General features: G+C 49.2%; 1 protein-coding gene across 1 annotated transcript in view; it reads right to left on the bottom strand.

The window, feature by feature from the left end:
- LOC134099150 (neurobeachin-like) overlaps positions 1–27,500 on the bottom strand; it is a 303,605-nt gene that overhangs the window by 162,281 nt on the left and 113,824 nt on the right. Inside the window, exons 14-29 of the mRNA XM_062551941.1 lie at positions 21,388–21,467; positions 19,145–19,207; positions 18,542–18,639; positions 17,918–18,010; positions 14,960–15,068; positions 14,688–14,769; positions 13,398–13,521; positions 10,533–10,725; positions 9,671–9,925; positions 8,723–9,592; positions 5,929–6,149; positions 5,356–5,509; positions 5,117–5,125; positions 2,985–3,165; positions 954–1,078; positions 39–104 (exon numbers count right to left, since the gene is read on the bottom strand). Of these exons, the coding sequence (XP_062407925.1) occupies positions 39–104; positions 954–1,078; positions 2,985–3,165; positions 5,117–5,125; positions 5,356–5,509; positions 5,929–6,149; positions 8,723–9,592; positions 9,671–9,925; positions 10,533–10,725; positions 13,398–13,521; positions 14,688–14,769; positions 14,960–15,068; positions 17,918–18,010; positions 18,542–18,639; positions 19,145–19,207; positions 21,388–21,467 (2,723 nt within the window). The remainder of the gene's footprint in view (positions 1–38; positions 105–953; positions 1,079–2,984; positions 3,166–5,116; positions 5,126–5,355; positions 5,510–5,928; positions 6,150–8,722; positions 9,593–9,670; positions 9,926–10,532; positions 10,726–13,397; positions 13,522–14,687; positions 14,770–14,959; positions 15,069–17,917; positions 18,011–18,541; positions 18,640–19,144; positions 19,208–21,387; positions 21,468–27,500) is intronic.

Here is a 27,500-nt window from a genome sequence, read left to right as displayed (position 1 = left end):
ACACACACAGAGAAACAGGCCTGTGTCTTCCCACTCACCACGTCCCGAAAGACGACGGCGCGCAGCCTGTTGATGTCCACGTCCTGCAGGAGTCGGTCCGGATCCTTGATGGGAGAAAGGTTACTGGGGAGATTCTCTATGGCAGTCTAAAGCAGAGAGACAACACCACACAGTACAGACATCTTTCAAACCCGCCCGCTCGCTCATATCTCACATCAGGGCAACACGCTAGTCAGAGCAGACACTTCATACACACCTCGCAGCTTTCACCTCAGAGTTACAGTGACACAACAAGAGAGACGCAGAGTTGAAAATAGCAAAAGAGAACAAACAGTGATAGAAAACATGAGAGGCGATGACTACACAATTAAATCAGTTCTGTGAGCTTGACTGGTAGATCCGAGTCGAGTTTAAAATAGCATGAATTATAGTGTGGGTGCAACATCCAGGGTAACAGGGGAGCTACACCAGGTGCATAACTGAAGCGTTATGTTCGCGATGAATAAAATTCATTTTAGAAGACTGGTCTACTTTTTTTTGAATGTACGCGCCACTGTCGCATCTGGTGTAGCTACTTCCAATGATTATCGTGATTATTAACTGCTGCAGCATACGCTTCGCGAACGGAACGATTCAGTTACGCACCTGGAGTAGCTCCCCTGTAAGGGTCAACTAGATTTCAGCCATGGAGAAAAGTTAATGACTAGTTGACTGGCAGTGTTAGCTTGCGAGAGAATAGGCAAAACTGCACCGTGTATTACCACTGTGGTTCATTTGCTTGTTTGTCTTTAATCAGGATTATGTAAACACACTGTGATAAGCTATTTGGCCTTGGCAGAGAGCTGCACTCTAAGAATGCCATTCTAGTGTTATGTGTATGTGTTCTACATGACCCTAGCAGTGTGTGTGTGTGTGTGTGTGTGTGTGTGTGTGTGTGTGTGTGTTGCAGGCACCTTGCTGGCAGAGGCTATACTGTGTAGGCTGTCCTGAGACTTGCTGTTGAGTATGGAGGCTTTGCTGCCTCGGTCCCTCTGTCTCTGTCTGCATTCCAAACAGTTCCTCACAGCCACACAACACACTGAGGAGAGCGAGAGAGTGGGGGATAGAGAGAGAGAGAGAGAGAGAGAGAGAGAGAGAGAGAGAGAGAGAGAGAGAGAGAGAGAGACAGAGAGAGGGGGGGGGATAGAGAGAGAGAGAGAGAGAGAGAGGGGGGGGGGGATAGAGAGAGAGAGAGAGAGAGACATAGAGGGAGAGTTAGATACAGACAGTAACAAAAAAACACACAAAGCAGGATAAAGATTGAATCCACCCACTCATGTGCACACACACAGACAGACAGACAGACACACACACACACACACACACACACACACACACACACACACACACACACACACACACACACACACACACACACACACACACACACACACACACAAACAAACACACAAATATATATCTTTATACTATGCAGCATCCTTAACTCTCCTCGCATACATTCACAAATACACACACACAAACTCATACACACACACACAAACACACAATAAATCTCTTTATACTCTGCAGCATCCTCAGCTCTCCTCGCATACATTCACAAACACACACACCCACACACACACCCACACACACACACACACACCCAAACACACACAAAGAGAGAGAGAGAGAGCAAGCAGTCACGTACAAAAGAACACCCTCTATGACTCACGACTGTGCCAGACACAAAGCGAGACTCCAGCAGAGACTAAATACCTGACACCTTTGCAAATGGCCATCTGACACATCAGGAATGCTTAAAAAGTTGCTCTATTCACAGGATGCCGACAGACACACACACACACACACACACACACACACACACACACACACACACACACGGAAAGGGTGGCGAGGAGTGAGGTCTGCACACACCCGGCTTTGCCCACCGACTCTGTCAATCATTTAGACTGACACATCAAGAGAATGGGGTGCTATGAATGACAGGCTGTGTTGACTGAATGTGGGTGAGGTATCAAAGTATCAAAGTATCAAGGTTTCAAAAAACGGAGAAAATAAACTTTGATACAAAAGAGCTTTGATAAAGTGCTCTGAGGTGCTTTTTTTATGACACGGTGATGGTTATCGACTGGAGACAGACAGGTCTATTTGGCCTTGTAAGCTGATGTGTAGCAAATATTGATCTTTATTGTGAAATGTCACACAAACGTATTACTGAAACCTATATGGACTTTCTTGATGGGATTACATGAATCCTATTATAAAATGCCCACCGGCAATGATCCCACCATAAGAAGCATGTGGTTTATGTATTTGATCTCATGGAATTCAGTTTTAGACAAAATCCTTCCTTACTATTGTTTGATGAAGAATCAATCTCTCAGAGACGTTTTTGAAAACAAGGTTCACAGCGCTGGGAATAATAATGTAAAAGTGACAGATTTTTGCCTGACTCAAACTGGAAATACTCTGCATTCTATATTGCAGCGCTGTCCAGGAGAAACAATTAGCGTTTCTCTATTTCTAAAGTCGGATGTTGTTCCCGGGGTTTTCCATCCCTCTTTTGCATTTGTTTCCTTTACTCTGCTTTAGACGGCATTCTGTTTTTCTTTCAGTAATAATTATACAATACCAACAGAAATACAAATAGTTTACAATCCCGCGAGTGCTCTTCCTACACACAATCTGTTAAAAAAATATTCAGTCTTACTTACCCACATACTGTACGGTCATTACTCTGACTCATTACCCAAACACACACACACACACACACACACACACACACACACACACACACACACACACACACACACACACACACACACACACACACACACACACACACACACACACACACACACACACACACACACACACTGTATATACTGTACATAAACATAAACTGTAAACATAAACAAAAACTCACATGCATACAGATACACACAAACACACACACACACACACACACACACACACACACTCACCCAGCCTGAGACACTGGCGCATGAGGCCTCCCGAGGACATGTTCTTCTCGGCCTCGATCTCGCTGAAGTTGAGCGAGCTGGCGAACACCAGCACGTCCACCATGGCCATGAGGCGGCTGAGGAAGGTGTTGGCCGTCTCAGCGGACATGCCCTGGGTGACCTCCACGCTCTCCAGCTCCGTCTGGGGCACAGTGGGAGACTGATGAACACACACACACACACACATACACACACAGGATCACAGCAGAGAGAGAGAGGGAGAGAGAGGGAGGGAGAGAGAGAGAGTGGCAGATGGAGAGAGGGAGTTGGTGGAGAAAGAAAGGGTGGGAGAGAGGGAAAGAGAATGAAGAGTGGAGACGAACACACAAACAGAGAAAGACAGAGAAGGCTCTGCTAAGGAATACAGAAGACTTTACATCACAGTTATCCCCTCATAGAATACCCATATACTCAATCTTGTGGCCTGCGTAAGTTAACACATACACACACTGCCCCCCCCTCCCCTCCACACACACACAAAAACACTAACGTACTGTACACACACACACACACACACACAATATTGTTCTACACACAATCTTGTTTACAATCTGTACAAATTAACAAAAGTATTTCACAAAATCTTACCTGCAAAATGGAGCACACAAACTAGCACAGACTAGCACATAAGATTATACAAAACATTACACACGCACACACGCACGCACGCACACACACACAAACTAGACTTCAACACATCACAATCTACCAACTAAAACACACACAAACGCACTCCACATTTTAACTACCCTGTCATTCATTTGGCATTCAGCATGGACCGCACAAACACATACAGTTGCAATATATTCCGATGCATAGCAATATATATACACAGAGACAGCCTCTCAGACATGTGAGAGTAGTGTCAAACATGCAGGGTGGCTGACATCGCATTACCATACTGCAGTGAGGGTGACGGTAACAGTGAACTGAGTTATGACTCCTTGCTTCCGACTCAAATGAAGGCACACATGCAGGTCGGGGGGGGTACTTGGGGGTGAGGGTGGGGGTGGGGGGTGAGGTTTGGGGGCACCTACTCTTCATTTGGCCCAGCCAGGCTCAGGCTGTGAGGAGTTGGATGGTGGGAGGTGGGGGGGTTGGGGGTGGGGTTGTGGGGTGGGTGGGGGCCAGCAGACCATAGGGGCTCCGTGTTTGGGACCAAGAGCCGAGCACGGGCAGCATTAGAGGTCTTGTGCAGCTCTAAACGGGGCTCAGTTCTGTGGCCTCTACTCAAAACATCCAAAGCCTGTCCCTCTACCTGAGCTAGCGGCTAGCAGCTAGCTGTTAGCTAGACAAAATGAGCACGTCTGTCCACAGCATTATGATATGCTTGTCTGGAACAACACACTATATGCATAGAAACGTACTAAACTAAAACGTGGCAGGATTCTAAAAGGCTGGGGTTATAAATTATATTCATGAAGCCTTAAAAAGTCGGTCAGACTAAAGAGAGGGAGAGGCTTTGGAGGAGAAAGGGAATACACTGTCAGCCTGACATACTGGCTGTGGGCACAGGGGCTACAAGATACAAGACCACCCACCTCACCCACCGTGCCAACTCTCTCGACCCTGCGGCCCACCTCACCGGTCTTTACCACCCTCTGGGCACTAGCATTCTTCTGCTTCTTTGCCAACAGAAAACATAATTACAAGGTCTACTATGAGCATACACCCTAACCCCCCTACACATAAACCGTGATACTCTCAGTCTGTCTGGGTGTGCAACACCCAGGGCAACAGACTAGCCGTTAGCATTCTCTCAGTACTCTGAAGTGAATGATGAATGACTGAGGTGTGTGAGCTAGAAGAGACACTCGAGTTAGCCGTTTGAAACATCACAAAAAGAAACGGGAACACAACTCATTGTTTCGACTGTGTAGCCATTCAAGACGCGTTAGACAAGTGTTTCAAAACATCTTTTTCCACTCCTCAATGGCTACACAGAAGTAGCCAATCAAAGCAGCCTGAGCTCCATTTACTGGAGTGAAGCTAACGGAAGAACAAGCACCACGATGAAAGATTATGATGACTGAAACTGTGGGTGTACTGTAATGTGTGTTTTATGGAAGTTTAATGAAAGCATTGGTACTGACCTTGGTACTCTGTCCAAAGAACACATACAAAAAAACACATAAAGAAAACATTATACACATCACAAGGGGCATAGTTGTGTTCAAACATTTCAGCATCAAAGCTGCTGGCAAAAGGGATTTATCAGAAGTAACGCATAACAATAACAATCCTCACTACTGCCAATACACTTTTTATTTCTCTATCCCTGCAGTAGGCACATCTCGCCACTAGAGAGCAGTAGAGCCCATGTGCTACTCACAGAGGGTGAGGTGGCGGCCGAGAGCAGAGGCAGGATCCCCCCACACGCAATAATGATGTTGTCCACCATCTGAGAAATCAGGTGGATGGTGTTGTGCACAAAGATGATGTTCTCGTTGCTGTTCACAAAGTCCATGACCGATTTGGTGGAGTGGCTGCGAGATTGAACAGGGGAAAAATGACAAAGAAAAACAGGAGACAGTTTACACACCGAATTAAACAAGAGTCACGGTTGTGTCCAAGGAACAAAATAACACAGAGGGAGTAAGAAAAGAGAGAGAAAGTGAGTGAGTGTGAGAGAGAGAAAGAGAAAGAAAGAGCGAGAGAGAGAGAAAGAGCAAGGGAGAGAGAGGAAAAATAAAAAAGAGAGAGAGACTGCGTGGCCAAAACATCACTCAGACAAAGGGGCCTTAATGAAATCTGAAGCAGCCTCACAACACCGCTGCTGACACCTTGATCCTAACTGACGTTAGCGAGGCATGAATCAGCTTCCTGGCGGCCAAACACAAACACACACACACGCACACACACACACACACACACACACACACACACAGCGAGTGACCGCGCTGACCTCCTCCAGACGTGCACGTCGGTCTCGAGCGCGAAGAGCAGGTCGGTGAGCAGGCGCTGGTGCATGGGCGACCACTTGAACTCGGGGATGCGGAACATGGTGGTGCGCGGGCCCGGGCTGAACTGCCGCCGCTGCTCCTCCGTCATGGGCATCCCGCGGAAGCCCAGGTCCACCCGCAGGTCCCGCTCCAGCTGGACCACGGAGCGACCGCCGTGCAGGGTCTGCAGAGAGAGAGAGGGATGGAGAGAGAGAGAGAGAGAGAGAGAGAGAGAGAGGGAGAGGGAGAGAGAGAGGGAAAGGGGGAAAGGGGAAGAGAGAGAAAGGGGGAGAGAGAGGGAGAGGGAGGGAGAGAGGGAGAGAGGAAGAGAGAGAGGGAGAGAGGGGAGAGAGAGGGAGAGGGAGAGAGAGATAGAGAGAGGGGGGAAGGAGAGAGCGAGAGAGACAGGGAGAGAGAGAGAGAGAGAGAGAGAAATGAAGAGTCATGGTGGACAATAAGGTAAGGTTATTTGAGAGAAAGCATGGACAGGAACATAGGCAGAAAGAGATAAGGGGAAAAGTGCAAAAAAAGATGGCGAGACAGATGAAAAGAAAATTGGAAAAAGGGGAAGCATTGCAGAAAGATATATTCAGCGGAGGGGAAGAAGATAAAGGGACAGAGAAAACAATTATAGAGGGAAAGAGAGATGAATAGAGAAATGAGTCCTCTTTTGACCCCTCGCGTCTTATCTGTTCATTAACGCCGTTACCACCGGCAACGTTCAAACGCTCAAGCGCTTAATCACACCAGGCGGGATGATTTTCATACAGTCACTTCAAAAGAGCCTTCCACTACAGTCATTGTGTATGTATTAGCCGTGTATAAACCGCAAGACAGTGTTTTATGCAAGTTAAAAACAAAAAACAAAGCCATATTAACACCATATTAATTGCCCTCATGTATTAACCTCATAGCTGAAGAAATACGAAATGGATGCATAAATCTATCGGCTAATATATTACAGTCCAGAGCATATACGAGATCGGCGCTGATTTCATGTGCGCCACTCGAACACGTATTAGCCAGCTTTCTTATCAGCTCTGCTGTGATTGAAAAGCCCATTCAAACGTGGCTTTATTGGCACCACTGACCCCTCCTCGGTTTGGAGCCGCTGGGCCCAGAGGGAACGGCCGTTTTTGTTCTTCGGTCAGAGAGTGACCCCTCGGCCAACGGAAGAAAGAAAGGCGCGCAGGGTTCAAACGCTTACATAAAACAATTACCGCTGAAAAGAAAGTAAAATCGGAAGCGAGCATGAGAGAGAGGAAGTGGGAAAAAAAGAGTCAACCTTGAAGGAGCTATGTAAAGGGGCTGGGAGAAAGTAGGTTGCAACGCAGAGCCCTTGAATTGTACATGAGCGAATTACGTAACAGCCTAAGGATGGAGAGGGAGAGAGAGAGAAGGAGAGAGAGAGGGTGAGAGAGAGAGAGAGGGACTAGTGGAGAGGAGGCTAAAAATAGCGGCTCTGCTAACCCACTCGCTTCCCATCGGTTCACCGAGCTACGCAGGTGAGGAACGCCAACCACACCGACCATGATGGAGAGAGAGACAGAGAGAGAGAGACAGAGAGAGAGAGGGAGAGAAGGATGAAGAGAGAGAGAGAAACACACAGTGGGGAGGTAGGGAGAGAATAATCCAGTGGCTCTCCAATGAATAACATAAGGGGATGGATGGAAAAAAAAACTGAAATAGCACCCAGGCCATGGTGTGTCAGTGTCCACACAGTCTGTCCATTAGAGGGCCTGCTGAGCTACCAGGATGAACTGGCAGAGGAGCCCGACACACAGGGAGTGAAAGAGAGAGAGAGAGAGAGAGAGAGAGAGAGAGAGAGAGAGAGAGAGTCGGGAGGGAGAGAAATACAGAGAGAGAGATAAAGAGAGAGAAGGAGAAGGAGAGAGAGAGAGAGAGAGAGAGAGAGAGTCCACTGGGTGCAGTTTTGCTTGAGTGGACTCGGTCCGGGGCCAGTCGAGGCGGTCACAGAGAAAATGGCTTCCTGGCTCTCTCCGTGTGTACACGGCAGCCATGGCTCCTCTCAGCAGCCACGTCCAGGCACTGGCCGCTACCTGGCCTGCCCGATCAGCTCCTCGTTAACGTCCGAACCAGAGTCCAGATCACCACCTTGGGCTCTGGCCTATAACACAGCCTGAGCCAGGTGTTCAGGGAGCACACCGCATTACCGCCTCCTCTGAGACATAGAACATCCTTCATCGGGTCACTTTGGAGACACCTGCTTACGGAAGTGGGCCAGTCTAAAGTGATGGATCTGTGCATGTAGAGAATATAGCACCCATGGGGGAACACAGAGCCTCAGTGCAAACACACACGGCAGATAAGGTGCCCTTGTGTTGTAAAACAGCAACAATGCAATGCCCCCTATTGGCATAAACCTATGTAGCCATTAATGTACTTTATACAACAATTGGGTTCTATGGATTTATTTGTTTCTGATTGGCAAGAGACGTTCCATGAGTTGAAATATCCCCCGGACATTTAAACTCAGACTCTGATAATTATACGGCCACTTGCCAAAAAGAGAAAAGAAACACAATGTGTCTTTAGCAATGACTTGGCTACCGCTTCCGTTAACCAAATAAAGAATGAAAACACAGTCAAAAGAACACCCTTGCATCAGCACATATTGTATATAAACAAGAATAAACAATTCAGTTCGCTATGCTGACAGCCTGGGGCAATGTCCCTGGCACAGAAGCCATACCCAATTGCAGAGTGCTGAAGCATTGCATTGTCCAGCTACAGTACCTGTGTGGTGGTGGTGGTCTGGATCTTCTTGGCCTCCTTGTCCTTGCCGTCGTCGGACCTCTCCGTGTCCGAGGCTGTGCTCCCAGCGTCTGCCGAGCTCCCCGCCCCCTTGGCGGCCGCGTCGCCCTCCGTCTCCGCGGCGACTTCGCCGAACCCTGCGGCGCCCCTGCCGGCGATGCTGGCGTCTCTGTCGGCGGCGGGACTTGGATCTGTCAGCGACGACGCCAGTTTGAACTCGGCCTCCTCGGCCTCTTCCTCCAGGGCGCAGCGGGCGGTGCCCAGCTCGGCGCTCCCCCCGCCGCCGCCCGTCATGTGCGCCAGAAGGCCGCGGTCGTCGCTGGCGCCCGTCCACACCCGCGGCTCCCGCGGGCCCAGCTCGGGCAGCAGCTTAGAGTCCGCGCCCGAGGCGCCAACCTCCCCGAACAGGAAGCCGCTGCCAGACGCCGAGGCGGGGGCGACGACGGCGGCGGTGGCCGCAAGGGTCGCGCCTTTCGCCAGTCCGTCTTTGCCGTCGTCGGCGAGGGTGATGAGAGGCCCGCCGCCGCCGGCGTTCTTCCCTTCGAGGTTGGCATCCGCTGGCCTGGCGCCGCCGCCGCCCACCTCGGGCACCAGCACGCCGCCCACGCCGAGCTTCTCCACGGCGGCCGAGTAGGCGTTGCCCAGCAGCGCGTCCACCCCGGCGGCGGTGACGGCCGGCGTGCTCTCGGGCGACAGGTCCATGTCCTCCAGCTTCACCTCCGTGGCCTCCACCTTCTCCGCCTTGATGTCCACCAGCAGGTCGTGCACCTCCACCCGCACCCCCGCCGCCGCCGCCCCCTCTCTCGCGACCGCTCCTCCCGCACCGCCCTCCTCCCCCATCCCATCCTCCCCCTCTTCTTCTTCCCCTCCACCTCCTTCTCCACCTCCACCACCTCCTCCTCCTCCTTTCCCTCCTTTCCCCGACCCGGCGTCCTTCCCCTCGGCCAGGGGGTTCCGGGACGCCTCGGCCCCCTCGGGATAGTCGGCCTCGCTCTCGGGGGTCTGCGTCTGCGAGGTGTCGTCCAGCTCCAGCGAGGCGGCCCCTTTGATGCCCGTCGGCACGGAGGACAGGCCCGAGATGGTGCTGACCAGCCCCTTGCGGCCCTTCTTGATGTTCTCCTCCTCCTGCCGCTGGTACTCCTCGTACATCTTGGCCAGGTACTCCTTATGGGCCTCGTAGGTCACCTGAAGGACAGGTGAGAAGAGAAAAGCGAAGGCTTTGCATTAAACGGAGCTCCACAGAGAACCCTAAAGAGCTTCTCTCGTTCAGCTACGTTCACTGCGCTGCCCTTTTCTGGGTGGCCTGATTACGGTCCGGGGACTGTAAATACCTAAGGTGCTCGCTCGTGCTGGACTCGCTGTCCACCTGGGGAAATGTTACAGGTCACACCTTGATTTCACCTTTCAGAATGCCACTGCGGCGTCATCTCGGATTACGCTATCTCATCCTGAAAATGTCACATCCACTGTGTCCTCTAGACATTTGACCTAGTTTTCGTCTAAGACAAATCGCAAAGTCAAGACATTTGAAAACCACTCAGAGCGTGCACTGTATGTTTTCAAAACATATTGCAAGTTCTTGACAGTCTTTCTAACTTTTGACAGATTATGGTGTGTTACTTATGAAATGACAATAAACAAACCATTACAGCGTATAAATCCCACACTAGCTTGCACAATTCATCATATTTAGTGTGCAGTCTTATTCCATCAGCCTATGTGGTGAAATTATAATTCTCCTCCTGGCCAACAGAGGGTGCTGTTTGCCTGTGTGGAACTGTTTGCCTCTTACCTTGGAGTGAGCAATGGAGAGGGTGTCCACCCAGACGCGCCAGCCGCCCCACTCGTACTTGATGGCGTGGTAGAGGAGGATGCGGAAGATGTTGTAGACCATCTCCATGATCTTCTGCTCCTCGGAGGTCTTGGGGTTGATGTAACCCAGGGAGAACATCCAGTCCTGCCACACGGAACACTGCAACAGGCACCTGAGAACGAGAGACCAGAACCATGTCATCAGAAATTCGCCCTGACACGAGAACCAGTTCATCACCACCACAACTGACAGTATCGCTGACAATTTCTCAATCAAACACATCCATACTTTCACAAAACCTCAACAGGATCCAACTCTTTAAGTTCTCCATGAAATGATGACCTTTTCTCACACATTCCTGTCCCAATAGCTCTGTTCATGCGGTTTGCACACTGCAATAAAAACCTCTCGACTGCTCTGGCATGTTTCAGCGGGAGGCCTATACTGTCACTGCCGACCTTGACTGTTTTTTTTTTTTAGCTGCACGCCACCACACCTATCAGCCTACTGCGGCTCCGGTAATGGAATCTCCGCTCGGGTCAATGCATCATCAGCCTATCATAAACAGCCGCACTTGTCAGCTCATTACGGCGAGCACGTTGTTCCTCGATCTCCCAGATCCATCATCGGGTCATTATTAGCTCTTCATTTTCAATGTGACTCCAGACGAGCGCCCCCACGCTGCTTCGTGCCCATTACGCTGCGTGCCACTAGACCATCATCAGTGCCACGCTCTTACGGCGGCGGGGAGTTAGCGGGCGCGGGGCACAGGGGGAGTGCGGGTGCGGGCACAGGCGCGCGGGAGCTGCACGGTCCATCAGCTGGCATTAGCTCCCTCGTTTCCCACTTCCCCTCCCCGCGCTCCTAATTAAGGATGAGATGAAGTGGCGGGATGGCCGGTGCTTAGGCTGTCAGTGCCCGCGGCTGATGGATGGATGGACACATGGCGGCGGCTGGTGATGGACGCTCGACCGCCGCAGCCTCGAGTCACCCAGCAGGGCCCTGTACGCTGCTGTGTGACTAGGATGCTACAGGGGAGGTAGTGCTTGTGTGTATATGTGTGTGTGTGTGTGTGTGTGTGTGTGTGTGTGTGTGTGTGTGTGTCAGAGCATATTTAATATGTGTGTGTTTCTCCAGAGGTGAGAAGGAGAATGTGTAGTATGTATGTGTGCTACTATGTAACTCTCTCTGTCTACAGTATGTGTGTGTGTGTGTGTGTGTGTGTGTGTGTGTGTGCCTGTGTGAATACAGCGTATCACTGAAACATCTGCTGTTGAAGAACATGCCATGAATTAAAGGATGATTTAGCATGGAGCGGGGCCCATTAACCAGCCAACAACAAGGGGGAACACAATGGCGTCTTCTCCCCCTTCCCCTTCCCCTTCCCCTTCCCCTTCCGCACGTCGCCCTCACTTCCCCTCACTCTTCCTCTTTGATGCATTAATCACAGGCATAATTAGTTTGGCAGGTGAGCGGGGGGGAGAGGAGGGGAGTGCAGAGGCCTCGCCGTCTGTTCACACGACTCTCACACGACAGCTCCGTCACGGAGACAGAGACGGAAACGGTGTGAGGGAGAGAGAGGGGGGGGGGAGAGGAGATGGAGAGGGAGAGCAAGGGAGGAGAGGAGATGAGAGGAGTTGGAGAGGGAGAAGGAGGGAGAGAGGAGAGGGAGCGAGTGGAGCTGATGGTGGAGGCACTGGAGAGGAGCATCATGGAGATGGAGAGGGAGAAGAAGGGAGGAGAGGAGATTGAAAAACAATGAGAAGAGAGGAGTCTGAGGAAGGAAAGCTAAAAGAGGAGAGGAGGGAAAGGGAGAAGGAGGGAGGAGAGGAGGTGGGGAAACAATGGGAAGAGGGGAGTCTGAGGAAGGAAAGCTAAAAGAGGAGAGGAGGGAAAGGGAGAAGGAAGGAGGAGAGGAGGTGGGGAAACATCGGGAAGAGAGGAGTCTGAGGAAGGAAGGCTAAAAGAGGAGAGGAGAGGGAAAGGGCGAGGAGGCTATGGCACAACTGACCACAGTGGTCACACCGTGCTCGAGTCTGAGTGCCCGCGGGGACCCGGGTTCAAGTCTGACCAGGGTCATCTCCCCAATGTCACCCCGTCTCTCTCCCTCACATGCTTCCTATCTCTCCACTGCCCTCTCGGAGTAAAGCCATACGAGCCTAGATTTTCATTTGATTTTTTTTTTTTTCAAAATTGCAAGAGAGGATGGAGACACGAAGGGAAGAGAGAAAAAGTGGCCACCGATTCAGAGGAAAATTGTGCACCACACAGAACCATATAATGACACTGTATGAAATGTCACACAGAGTTTTGATAGCGCACAAGGTCCGGATAAATGGGAGAGGGAGAGCGAAGGAATGAGAGGACATGAGGGAGAGTAGAGGAGAGCAGAGGGCAGCAGAGAGAAATAGAGAGAAGTAGAAGAGAGGAGAGAGGATGAGGGGAGAGAGAGAGAGGAGAACACAGCATGAGAGAGAGATGGAGAGGAGAGGAAAAGAGGAGAGAAAAGGAGAGGAAAGGGAAGAAGGGAGCAGACAGCTTGAGATGACTGGAGAGGTGAGGAGAGGAGAGGAGAGGAGAAGAGAGGAGAGGAGAGGAAAGGGAATGAGAGCAGAGGAAAGGGAATAAGAAGAGAGGAGAGGAGAGGAGAGGAAAGGGAATAGGAAAGGAGAGGAGAGGAGAAGAGAAGAGAAGAGAAGAGAAGAGAAGAGAAGAGAAGAGAAGTGAGGAGAGGAGAGGAAAGGGAATGAGAGCAGAGGAAAGGGAATAAGAAGAGAGGAGAGGAGAGGAGAGGAGAGGAGAGGAGAGGAGAGGGGGAGATGAGGGAGGGGAGTGGTCACTCACCGCCTGTTCTCGCGGCTGTTGCTGAAGAGCTTGATCATGTCGGAGAGGAAGAGCCGCCTCACTTCCATCAGCTCAGAGCTGGGGGTGGAGTTCTTCAGCAGCGTAGCCACCACCTTCAGGATCACTGCAGGCACACACACACACACACACACACACACACACACACACACTTACTTCTCATTCCCACCACTTTAGAGCCAGGACTGTGTTTACAGTCTTGTGCAAATGTTGGGTAAATAGACAGATATTTCTCACTTCTGTTTGTTTGCTTTACTAAGCTCGCTCCGCCTACAGTGAATGCTGAACTTACAACCAGGCACTCTAAAATACATGGGAAAAGAAGCTGTCTTTGCATGGTTTCATTATATGCCTTTAGTACTGAGGCAGTCTATTTGTCCTGGTTAGGTAAGACTGAAGTAACTTGTAAATAGGGCTCCAACCCAAAAGTCAGTCTATCTCAAACAGGGCTCTTAAAAAGTTTGTTTTATAATTATTATTCATCAAAATCACCTGGTTAAAAAACAAAAACAATTTTAGTAAATGTGGTCATACTGTTGAATACTCACTGTTTCACTAATCATTTATCTGGTCTTTCATAAGTATGTCATCTTGGTGGACATCCTGGAGGTGGAAAACATCTCCAAAATTGTATAGAAACCAAGCTATGACCTCTAACTCCTATGCAATCTGGTACAACTAGAACTCTCTATAATCTATTATATATAATATGATGCAGATTCAATTTGTCTATGTATTAAACTTTTAACCTTTTTTCCTACCATGTGCTATAAGTAGTGTTATATGGATCAATTGAACTGGATTTGAGTTAATCTAAACAAACCTAATCCAAGTAATCCATGTAAACAGATGTCCAATATTCTTCCATTTCAAAACGGCACTCCACTACAGACCATTACGAGCCATTGTACTTCGCTCATTTCAGCATTTACTGAACACAGAAGCATGGATTCAATCCACTGATACAAGTAAATGTGAAATTATTCTTGGAGATTAAACCTTTTAGGGTTTCTCACAAAAGTTTTAAAGCCTTTTTTATTAGTAAGATTCTCATTAATGTCACGGCAAACGGCAGCGAAATGCAAGAGATAATATGTCCTTGGAGAATGGCTTTACTGAAGAATTTGAATTAGTGTATTGAAAGTCTATTTGTGCAATTGCCATTATAACTATGCAAGCTGTGCAGAATATTACAAAGTGCAGTTATCTGTTCAGTGAGTACCGGAAAGAACTATAACATTAACGACTGTCGCCCGAGGCGGTCGAACATACTTGGGTTCTGGATCTTCACTGTGGAGTCGGGGTCAGGGTGCGGCTTGTGCACTACCTGTGTGCACACCTGTTCTGTCAGAATCTGTCGACGGAAATAGCGATGAAATCATCCATTATTGCATAACTAAAGTACACAAGTTAGGAAAGTAACAGTGTCCACTGTATTGTCATGTGAAATCTGTGAGTGTGTGTGTGTGTGTGTGTGTGTGTGTGTGTGTGTGTGTGTGTGTGTGTGTGTCTGTGTGTGCACGAGAAAGAGAAAGAGACTGTACCTCGTAGAGGGTGTTATAGATCGTCACAGTGATGGTGTTGGTGTGTAACATGAGCCTCTCTCCGAGCAACGTGAAGAGGCTGTGTGTGTGCATGATCTCCACCTTCCTCCTGTAGAACACACACACACACACACACACACACACACACACACACACACACACACACACACACACACACACACACACACACACACACACAAACACACAAACACACAAATACCACTATCAGGCTACATCATCGCCATTCCCCCACTAACAGTAACGAGACGCAGATCCAGAAACACTGTCAGCACGCCAGCGAAGGTGCTTTCACTGTGACAAAGCGCCAGCGTTGTGCTCACACACACAGCGTCCTGCATGGCTCCCTGTCACAACAGCAAATCTGGACGCTGCTCCACTACACACACCTCTGCACATCTCTGACAAGCAGAGAGAGAGAGAGAGTGTGAGAGAGAGAGAGAAAAAGAAAGAGGGAGAGAGAGATAGAGAAAAATAGAGAGTCAGAGGGAGAAAGAGAGATGGAGAGAGAGATAGATAGATATTATAACCCCCCTTTGTCTGATGTTGGCAAATTGTTTGGTGATGGGTAGCTCTGGGAGGAGTATTTTTTTTTAACCACTCAAAATGTATAAATGTGGAAAACGATGGATGAAGATAAAGAGGCGAAAAAGGGCAAACGGGTGACTCATACTCTCTCTTCACCTCTCCTCCCATCCCCTCCCCTCTCCTCTCTCCTCCCCTTTCCTCTCCTCTCCTCTCCCTTCCTCTCCTCTCCTCTCCTCTCCTCTCCTCTCCTCTCCTCTCCTGTCCTCCCCTCTCCCCTCTCCTCTTCTCTCCTCTCCTCTCCCCTCTACTGCCACACTCACACACTGGCCCAAATGACAGCTCTGCAGCAGAGTGGATGAGGAGTGCAACAAGTGCATGTGCTAACCCTTTTGTGTGTCAATCTCCCGACCGCCATCATCCGCTTTTGCATGACAGAGGGAGTTAGAGAACGGCGGAGAGAAAAGACCATGTTTTCAGGGGAAGGAGAAACAGACAAAGTGGAAGAGAGAGAGAGAGAGAGAGAGAGAGGGGGGGGGGGGGGGGGGGGGTTGTGCTCCTGTCAATCCAATGCGTATCTCTTGACATCTCCGAAGCAACGTACTCGTTGCCATCTGTTTAAAAGACTGGCTACTGGGCAAACAACAGTGATCTGAATGAAGGGAATACTGTGCTGTGTTCCAGGAAAAGAAAGTAGTTTTCTCCAACACTCATCTGGTCAGGTTACGTCTAGAGTCTACTTAAATACACCCTTGACATCCTCTGATCATTTTCAACAGGCTCTTGCACACATGGCATCAAAACACGATACAAATGAGATCTCCCATCACAAACGGCAAGCCATGACAGAGAAGCAGCAGCCAGAGGTCTCCTCATTAGTCAAATCGTGTGTTTTTCTTTCTTTTCAAAATATCGTTTGTCACAGTAACAGTTCATTGAGGCAGCTTCACTGACAGAACTGAGACGGAGCTGTAGAGTTTGGTTCCTTGTGGTCAGTCAAACGGGTAGGAGGAAGCTTTCATGTCTGTGACATGCCAGGGTAAGGAGGAGGCTCAAAGAAAAAAACAACTCTGAAGAGAGAGAGAGAGAGAAATGGAGAGAGAGAAATAAAGAAAGAGAGAGGGAAGCAGGGGCTCACATTGACATACATTTGTTAGTGGGGAGGACAAACAGAGAGAACAAGAGAGGAAGAGTGAGAGAAAGAGAGAAAGAGAAAGAGGAAAATAGGGACTCACATTAGAGAGAGAAAGAGAAAGAGAGGGAGAGAGAGAGAGAGAGAGAGAGAGAGCAAGAGAGGGTTTGCTGTTGCCTGAGAGACAGTGAGGCAGAGAGGCATTACCGGTAATGTTCTGTTAATTGTTTCTACTTTTTCATTCCTGTGTGTGAATGAGGGTACAGATGCAGGCATGTGTACTGGCCCATTTTCATGTGAACTGTAATTTGTCACACTCATCATAATTTCTTCACTTATAATTAAAAAAACTGCTCTCTTTCCTCTTATTATGTCATTAGTGTTATTTTGCCAGTCTGTGCTAAAACACAAATCTAACTTCACTCCTTCATTAATCTTCCTCTTATCCATCTCGTTGGCTCAGCTCTCCCTCCCTGTATGCTCTGATGTAGTTGGCCAGCATGCACAGACCCCCTCGACTCATCTCTTATTTACGTTTCCATTTTATCTTCCACTCGCAGAGCAAGACCCGTGCCGCTGTCACGGACTACGAGCGAAACACTGCAAAAAGCCCTGGATGAGAGAGCGCCACACAGCCTCCGAGTCTTTCCCTGCTACAGTGGATGAGAGAGAGAGAGCAGCACACAGCCTCCAAGTCTTCCCCTGCTACAGCATATGAGAGAACAGCACACAGCCTGCAGGTCTTTCCCCTGCTACAGAGTAGAATGTTGGGGGGGGGGGGCAGAGAGCTTCCCTCTAAGCCTCCTGCTGCACTGTAGTAAGATACTCACTGACAATGTGAATCAATTGCAGGAACCACGAACACGTGCCAGGCCTAATCACCACTATGCGGGAGGGAGACGGAGTGCAGTGGTGTGTGTGTGTGTGTGTGTGTGTGTGTGTGTGTGTGTGTAAGAACTGCGCCCAAGTCGTACTGTAACCCCTCCCCCCCCCCCTCCCACCCCCATGCATAATCAACTCCATAACACCGCCTAAGAGTGCGAGAGAAGCTGTCTCCTCTGATCCTTTCAAAATGACTGACATATGAGGCTCTTTATAGCGGGCGCCGGTCGGAATCATCAACTCCACCGAGCGTGGCCCATGCATATTCAATGAACGCGCAAGTGTGGGAGACAAGATAGTTTGTGTGTACGGTGTGCGGAGACTGGTGTGGTTTTGTGTGTGTGTTTGTGTGTGTTTGTGTGTGTGTGTGTGGGGGGGGGGGGGGGGGAGTCGATACTCACTTGTGGCCCAGGTGTTTCAGGAAGTAGCCGAGGACCTTGAGGGCCTGGACCCGGATGCCCTCGCTCTTGGAGGCCAGCAGCTTGTAGATGACCCTGCGAAAGGGATAACGGAATCGTTAAAGCCCGCCCCGACGTTTCTTGGCTAGCTTAGCTTTTTCACGCTCGCTGCGACAGGGGCTACTTCACAGAGCTGTGCTGCGCCTGTCGAGAAAATGAACAGGATTTTTTTTTTTCCCCCTTCGTTGTAAGCCCCTAGCTCTGCCATGAAATTAGTTTCCTCATCAAAGGGGGGGCTTTTGCGGTACGTTTCCTCCGAACGGACTTCCTCCCACCAGGCTACGAGAATCATTCGCCGGAGCGCCATTTATATTTCATTGCGCGTGGGGGGGGGGGGGGGGGGACTCGCTCCCGCCGCGTGATTCCGCATTCGCCAGCTACACCCCTGACAGATATGTAAATCGTCTCCAGCAACATACAGACTAACACTCGTACAGATTCAGCTGAATTATTAACGTGGCTCGCTGCCGCACATACGTACTGTACATGACTTCTCACAGCACCACGGTGTATGAGTGTTTATGTTTTTTTTTTGCTAAAGTGCACTGTGTGTCCCCCGGGGCTCACCGTATGCCGTTCCTCTGGTCGAAGGCTGGGATCATAGAGGCCGGGTGCTCGGACATCAGAGCCACGAGGAGCTGCAGCACGTCGTGGATGTTCTCATCCTGTGTGTGTGTGTGTGGGGGGGGGGGGGGGTAATGGAGGAGGGAACGGGGAGAGACATTTATCAAGATTATCACACGTGTGAGGGGGTCAGGCTGCCTCCTGGGTATTCTATAGATAAGACTGCTGACACTGATGCAAGTCACATACACACACACACACACACACACACACACACACACACACATACACACGCATACCTTCAGCACATATAGATAAAAAATGTGAAGAGTGCATACATACACACACACACACACACACACAGGATTACTTGCTAATACCCACATGCACTTAACCTACTCACATACAAGAAGACACTACGCAACATACACACACACACACACACACACACACACACACACACACACACACACACACACACAGAGAATGGAAGTCTATTAAGCAGTGGGAGCAGGGCACGATCAGACACTTCCCCCCTCTGACTGCTGGTGCACTGGAGGACAGGACCACAGCGGCGGCATAATGGAGGCGGCTGAGCCCACTGACCTCGTTCATGGTGAGCAGGTAGTTCAGGATGCTCTGCAGTTCATCTTCCTTCACCCCACGGTCCTTCAAAAAGACAGGCCAGGAGAGAGAGATCAGGTGAGGAGGAGAGAGGGAGAGAGAGAGAGAGCGCACAATTGAGAGAAGAACAGAACAGAGAAGTGAAGAGAGAGAGAAAGAAAGAGAGAGAGAGAGAGAGAGAAAGAGAGAGAGAGAGAGAGATCAATAGAGAGAAGCACAGGACAAAGAAGTGAAGAGAAATAAAGAGAGAGAGACGGTGAAGGTGTAGAGAGATGGGAGAAAAATGAAAGCGAGAAAGAGGGAGAGAGAGAGAGGGAGAGAGAAAGAGGGAGAGAGAGAGTAGAAAGAGACATAAGAGGAAGAAGAGGGAATGGAGTGAGTGGGAGAGAGAGAGAGAGAGAGAGAGAGAGAGAGAGAGAGAGAGAGAGAGATCAGGGGCTACACAATGTGCCAACACAACAGTGGCATGTACATCGCTGCCTACAGCCAGTACGCAATCTGTGAAAGTTTACAGATTGAATTCTCCCACTACAGCGTGATATCTTGGGGGCCAAAAATAGCTCCAGAATACAACACAGAAAACACCACTCCTTTCCCGCTCTTTTTTCCCCCCCGATCTCTCGCCTTCCTGTTTTCCATTTTTTGATTGCCGATGTTCACGGCAGATTTTCGCCACAGTAACACGGCGAACGGTCGTGTCTGGCTCTCTCTCTCTCGGTCTGACACGACACAGCCTGTAATCAAAAATTGGCCCGCCGTGGACCCTTCGCGTGGCGGAAACACTTTTTTTTTTCCCGACGAGAGCGCCGATTTTCCCATTACTGGTCGGGAAGGGGGAACAGATTGAGAGGTAATTGCTGTTAGTGTCTGTGGCCCCCAACGGTGGGCGGGCCCAGGCTCACTGGAGGAGCCGACTGTGGGGCACAGACACAGCCTCCCAAATCTGGCCCTGATCTGGCCCCGACACGGCCCTGATACGGCATATCTAACCCTGATATTGCACTGATATCCAGGTGCAGGGGTATGGGAAGGTCATGAGACCTGTGTGCATGTGCGTGTGTGTGCGTGTGCGTGCACATACTGTATATGTGTGTGTGTTTGTGTGTGTGTATAGATGTGTATGTGTAGGTGTAGGTGTAGGTGTAGGTGTAAGTGTGCGTGTGTATATATGTGAAGGTGTATGCGCGCCCGTGTGTGTGCATGTGCGTGTGTGTGCGTGTGCGTGCACATACTGAATATGTTGTTTGTGTGTTTGTGTGTGTGTATAGATGTGTATGTGTAGGTGTAGGTGTAGGTGTGCGTGTGTAACTGTGTATATATGTGAAGGTGTATGTGCGCCCGTGTGTGTGTGTGTGTGTGTGTGTGTGTGTGTGTGTCTGTGTATATGTCTATGTGTATGCACAGCTATTTAACAGACAGTGTTGGCCTGAGCAGGGCAGGAGTCCTGGAGAGCGTTCTCAGGGGCTGCAGGGTCATTATCTGAGGACGCGAGCTGCACTGACCACTAGAGGCACTAGAGGAGCTCTACCCGCTGCTCTGCCCTAAGCCCCTGTGATCCCCCATTGGCCGAGTGAAGCCGCCATGTCACTCTGCCATTACGGGATTGGCTAAGTGTTTTTGTTCTGTCCTTTATGTCCCGCCGATGTCTCCCTTGCACTCTTTTCCTAATGGCCTGCATGAGGGAGAGTGCAGAGCCGTGCCTTCAGCATGACTTTCATCTGAGACGAGACGGCAGCCTTCTTTGATGATGATAATAATAATAATGGCTCCTCAGGTTAAAGCCATGCTTCCCACTCAGCTTGATGGAGAAGGAGGGGATTGAAAGCATGTCTCTCAAGACCACCGCACACGCTGAAATGATACATTCCTTGCCTGAGCACGCTTTCGTGTTTTCTGATATAAACACATTTAGAAATCCATAAGAGGAAATACTGTACAACCTGTTATTTGTTTATGAGCACACTTTAAATTCACTAAGGGATATATTTTTTTTTTCCGTAAAGATCACGGGTTGTGCATAGCTGGATAACGGGACTCTGTGGATTTGATGGTGTGTGTGTGTGTGTGTGTGTGTGTGTGTGTGTGTGTGTGTGTGTGTGTGTGTGTGTGTGTGTGTGTGTGTGTGTGTGTGTGTGTGTGTGTGTGTGTGTGAGTGTGAGTGTGAGTGTGTGAGAGAGAGAGAGAGAGAGAGAGAGGGAGAGAGAGAGAGAGTGAGAGAGACTCACCTTCAGGATAAGCTGCTTGAGGAACAACAGCATGAACGCACGCAGAGATATGATCTCCTTTTGTGAGGGCCGAGGTCCATCTGTGAATGCAAAAGGGGGATGCATGGTTAGCCCTTGGCAGCTCGAATACCACAAAGTGTCTGGTTAGCGTGTTGGCCAGTTTTCCTCAAGACTGGCTAATTAGCCCTGCAAGCACAATCTACCACCACACCAGCAGTAGGAGGGGAAACTGACCCAGATCGGTTCAGCAGAGCTGAGCCTCACCGATTGAAAATATGACTGAGATACTGTACAACAGGCCACCCAGAAAAAGGCGTCTGCAACCAATTCAGCGCAAAGGCTACGCACGCAACCAACAACAAAAACAAAGCTACGGCCCCAGACCAAGAACACCAAACCTCTAACCAGGATGTGAGGCCAAGATCTCATTAACTCCAGTTGAAACTGCAGAGAATGCACTCTATATGCCACACAACATCTGCCATGAAACTAGGTCAAATTCACATCATTAAGATGTATGTACAGTACAAGACATATAGTTTTTTTCCCCAACAGTCCTTGCTTTTGATTTATTATGAATGCACACTGACAAAGAAGTGTTTGTCAGAAGAGCATGTACTGTACACATGTGTAGTCACTTTTATCTCTTACAATACACCCTCGCTTCTGGTTACAATATGGAGAGACTAACAAAGACTTTTCCATCAGTTTGCTGTGTCTATTAGATTAGATTTGATTCAACTTTATTGTCATTGTGCAGAGTACAAGAACAAAGACAAAGAAAAAGAACACACACACACACACACACACACACACACACACACACACACACACACACACACACTTCAAACATGGCTTGGAGGTGCTACATGCGGGCGATGTGTCCACAGGTCGATCTAATGAGGGCTGCATGGAGGCTGCATGGTGTCTGTGTGTGAGGCTGGCTGATGCGCTGAGGCTTCTGACTTGGCTATTGATTGCGTGTCGTATTGGCACAGGCCTCGCCTCTGTGTCCAGTCCCTCTGGGGCCCTCATTTCAAGGCTGTCTGAAAGCATTAGCGGCGCCTCGCTTTCTTGTGCTGCACATGTGTGTGTTTGTGTGTGTGTGCGTGTGTGTGTGCACAAGTGCACGTGTGCATGCACACTTGCATGTGTGTATATTTGCATGCATGCTTGTATGTGTGCGTGTGTCTCTGTGTCTGTGTGTGTGTGTGTTGTGTGTGTGTGTGCGTGTGTGCATGCTTACTTGCATGTGTGTATGTTTGCATGCACGCTTGTATGTGTGCGTGTACGTGTGTGTCTTTGTGTGTGTGTGTGTGTGTGTGTGTGTGTGTGTGTGTGTGTGTGTGTGTGTGTGCGCGCGTGCGTGTGTGCATGCACACTTGCATGTGTGTATGTTTGCATTCACGCTTGTATGCATGCGTATGTGTGTGTCTCTGTGTGCACTTAATCTTCTCTTCCATAACAAAATGTATTTGTATCTGTGCGTGTTTCTCTGTGTGTGTCTGTGAGTGTGAGTGTGTGTGTGTGTGTGTGTGTGTGTGTGTGTGTGCGTTTCTCTGTGTGTGTCTGTGCATATGTGTATGTGTGTGTGTGTGTGTGTGTGTGTGTGTGTGTGTGCGCGTGTGTGCGTGTGTGTTTTAATCTTCCCCTCTATAACAAACGTAGCCGGTGAGATTGAGTCTTGCTGGGCCAGCGTTGGGGCGACAGCCCCAGGGGAGGGATCGATAGCGTACCTGGCCACTTGTTTAATCCCTGACAGTGAGTGATAGCGCGGCCCGCTGGACCAGGTCAGGAACACGACCGCATCTCTCCCTCCCGTCTTGTCTGCCTCAGTCTCATTCCTGCTCTTTGTCGGTTGGTTTTAACAGGCAGCATAGAACACAGAGAGACGGGGCCAGGTTGGGTGTGTGTCAACGTGCAGTCCATAACAAAGGCTTTTGGGAGCGAATATCGAAGGGAATTGTTTGCCAAGGCTTCTTTAGATATCTTTCTTTGAATTCTCTCCTAATTCTCTGCTTCTCCTAACAGATACATTACAGTACAAACACACACGAAAGGACACACACTGTCATACACACAAATAATGCGCTATCGATGACTATAGAATAATATACTATCCATGAACAGCTAGTCAAGCTATTGTCAACAGGTATAGTCCACAAATCCCTCTTAAAGAAACCAGCCATGTAAACTCTAAAGAGGTCTTGTCCACACCTCTCTTCAGGGGGGTTAGTGTCATCACCTGTCCCTACCCTCCGACACTGTTTACTCTGCCCATGGGCTGTTGCCATGGCGCGCCGTCTGGACCAGTGCTACACTCCCCTGTGTTCCAAAGCGACAGGTGCTGCACGCAGGCTGCCGGGCCCCAAAAATAGCACCGAGTGGGCACGGTGTTTAAAGATAACCTGAGCCCACTGCGGGTCGGCCGCTCTCGTCACCTCGCTTAACAAGCACGGGTCAAACGCGGACACCGATCCGCACATCAATGTCTGTGCTTTTTCCTTTTCATTCCGCGGCTTATAATTACTCACCTCTCCATTATCCAAGCCTCCTTGTCCGCTCCTCGTGCGGAGAGGGGAGGGTGGGGGGGGGGAGGGGGGACGTGTCTGTTAGTGACAGGCGCCTTCATTAACGGCCACTGTTCGAACAATGAGTCTTGCGTACTGCCAAAGTGCCTCGGAGAACCCGAAACGAGCGAGAGAGTGAGATATTAACACGGTGAACTTTCCTGACAGAGATAGCGACACAGAGAGAGAGAGAGAGAGAGAGAGAGAGAGAGAGAGAGAGAGAGAAGCACAGCCAGCGACACAATAGATATCAATTTGGCAAGCGGCAAGCACACAGGCTGAATATAATATGAGTCTCATCCGCAGGGTTAGAGCGCAGCATTCTCATTAGTGCTAATATTCCCAAATTCTGAAAGCCCACACTGCCACAGGGCAAAAGCCAGTCCGGAGTACAAATGCACCATTTGAATGGAGCCCAAAAACAATGAATTAGGCTCCATAACGGGCCAGATCCAACGATAACAATTACATCACTGTTACCACGCGCGGTGCACCTACGGGGTGAGCTGCCATCTTATTATGAGGCCCGTGTTGGTAGTGGTGATGTACTGTCCTCATAACTCTCTCCAGCGCCAAGCTATCATCATTGTATTAAACATCTCTACTGCACACCGCTAGAATGTGATTATTCAAATAGGTAATTCTAAAATGCCAGGATGTTTTACTCAGTCGAGTCGAATTTTTATGGTAGAATAGAGAGCCCACTGTCACACAAAAAAAAAAAAAAAACAAAGAGAGAAAATGGATTCATCTAACTTGGAGTCCATAACCAAAGCCATTTGCATTCACAAAGGCCAAGCTTTATTAACTGCCCCCCCAGCTGACTCCAGGTGCCCGACTGCAATTGTCTCTGCAACAAGGCAGCCGAAGACTGGGCGAGCTTTATTGGCCCTGCACTCCCAGAGCAGACACATGGATAATTGAGAGAGCCCAAACAGAGCCACAGAGAAATCAAACACCATGCCTATTCTGTTTGCTTTGAGCTCATTGCAATTACTTGAACACACACACACACACACACACACACACACACACACACACACATACACACGCACGCACGCACGCACACACGCACACACGCACACACACGCACACACACGCACACAACACACACTCCCAGGCTCCACAATTCCCACATCTCTACAGCATGTACCCCAAGCCAATAAAACATACACAACACATTTTCCCCCTTTTTTTCCCTCCAAAAAAAAACTAATTGAATTCTACCTGTCATTTGTGCATGTATGAGAAAATTAAAAACAAAAAAGAACAGAAAAAAACCTCTCTCTATCTGCGATGATATCTCATTCTCCTGTACAGGCGAACCTCACGAGAGGGGGTTGCCCAGGCCCCGTTCGGCACGAGGCGGCACGCACACTTATTTCAATTCCTACCGCTAAACTCGCTGTTTAAAAAAAAAAAAAGAAAAAAAAGAAAAAAGTAATGAGTTTGGGCAACAGCTCAAACAGCTAATCAATAAAGGCCTCTTATCGCCACCACAGGCCCGGCGGCTCGGGGCCAGCCGCTCCCCTCCTGCACCGATGTTTGCCGGAGCTCTTATCCAAATTGATCTGTTCCGGGGCCCCGCGCAGGTTGTAGCGACACGGAATTAGAAAAATGCCGGCGTTTTTCGCGGCGGCATAAATATGAATCGGATCCAAGGGCTCCAAAACACGTGGCAAATCAGGGATGCTGTCGACATGGCCGCTGGCGCTGTAGTCGGTAATTCAATTCGGGCCCTCAGCTCAGAGCGAGAGAACGAGAGAAAGAGAGAAAGAGAGAGAGAGAGAGAGAGAGAGAGAGAGAGAGAGAGAGAGAGAGAGAGAGAGAGGGAAGTGTATTACATTATACCACCACAAATGCAGGCCCTAAAAGGCAACAATGGCTCCCACAATTGACAAAGAGTTGGTGAGGGGCAGAGTCAGCTCCCGCGGGCCACAGATGACAGTGATTGTGAGAGGTAAGAGATAATGGCTGGACTGATGGCTGCTAGACCTGGGCTCAAATTCTTCACTGACAGATTCAGAGCTGCCACCGTTTAGAAAGGTGGCCATGTGTATAGGAAATAAGGCAGAAGGGCTAAATTAGTATTTATGCATGTGCATGCATGCGGGTGTGTGTCTGTGTGTGTATGTGTGTGTGTGTGTGTGTGTGTGTGTGTGTGTGTGTGCGTGCAGAATTGTGTTTTGCTCATGCTTGTATGTGACTAGGCTATGCGCATGTGGGTGTTAGCAAGTAATCCATGATCCATGATATGTGTGAGTGCATTTGTTTTGTCCCTGCTGGTGTGAGCAGCTGCCTCAATTTTCGAGCGTGGATGTTCTGTGTGTGTGCCTGTATCTTTGTGTTGCGGCGCGTGTGTGCGTGTATGTGTCTGCACAATGTGTGTGTGTGTGTGTGTGTGTGTGTGTGTGTGTCTGCGCTATGCGTGTGTGTGTGTCTGCGAGCGCGATGAATGATGCATGACTTTAATCTGTAAGTGCTTCCCATTGGCGGACGCCCCGGCAGGAGGGCCGCGTGTGCTCTCTCCCGAAGACAGAGTGGCTACCTGGAGCCTCCGCACAACCACCACGTCTCTATCTCGCTCCCTTAATTGAACACTTCATTCTCTCTCTCCCTCTCTCTCTCTCTCTCTCTCTCTCTCTCTCTCTCTCTCTCTCTCTCCCTCTCTCTGGGTCTTTGTTTCTTCTATCCATCCTCACTGCGGGGGCTAGAAGAAAAAAAGGAGGGAGGTGGTGGAGGTGAAGGAGGAGGAGGAGGAGGAAGGAGGAGGAAAAGACGCATTGCCAGACAAATTAAGGCTAAATCAATGCTTGAGAGGCTCGCTTGCTTAAATAATGATTTGGCAAAGAAAGAAGGGGTCGGAGGTTTGTCTCTCTCTCTCTCTCTTTCTCTCTCTGTCTCACTCTCGTCCGCTGATGGATGTCCCCTCAGTTTCATCAGACATCACAGACATCGCTGAGCACTCAACAGTTTCCTGTAAATGTCTCTTTGGTGTTGTTTTTTAGTTAAAACAGTTTCCTGTAAGTGTCTCTTTGGTGTTTTTCTTTATTTTAAACAGTTTCCTTTATGTGTCTCTTTGGTGTTGTTCTTTTGTTAAAACAGTTTCCTTTTCCTCTAGAAAACTGATTGAATGACGCCATAAACGTTTGACTGATTTTACGCCATTACATAATATGTAACAATCTGATATTATCCCACCTTGCCCCAAACGATGACTCATTTCCTATGACTCAGACCACCCGAACATTCACACAGGCTACCAGTGCTCCAATTCATTCCAAGCCTCTTGTATGTGTGTGAGTGTCTGTGTGTATATGCATGCCATGTCAAAGAATCTGACTACTGCTCTTGACTGACTCTTCTGGACAGAGGGGATGGCATACTGTATTTTCCCAACTATTAACCGCGGCTTATGCATTGATTTTGCAAATATTTCCTCAGCTAAGAGGTTAACATATGGGGGCAGTTAACATGTTACTAATACGGTTTTGTGTCTTTTAACTAGCATAAAATACTGCCCTGTGGTTTACACAATGCAGC

Source organism: Sardina pilchardus, chromosome 13, assembly GCF_963854185.1.
Source record: "Sardina pilchardus chromosome 13, fSarPil1.1, whole genome shotgun sequence".
NCBI lineage: Eukaryota > Metazoa > Chordata > Actinopteri > Clupeiformes > Clupeidae > Sardina > Sardina pilchardus.
Note: the sequence above shows the minus strand (reverse complement) of the source record. Positions and strands in the feature narration are given on the sequence as shown.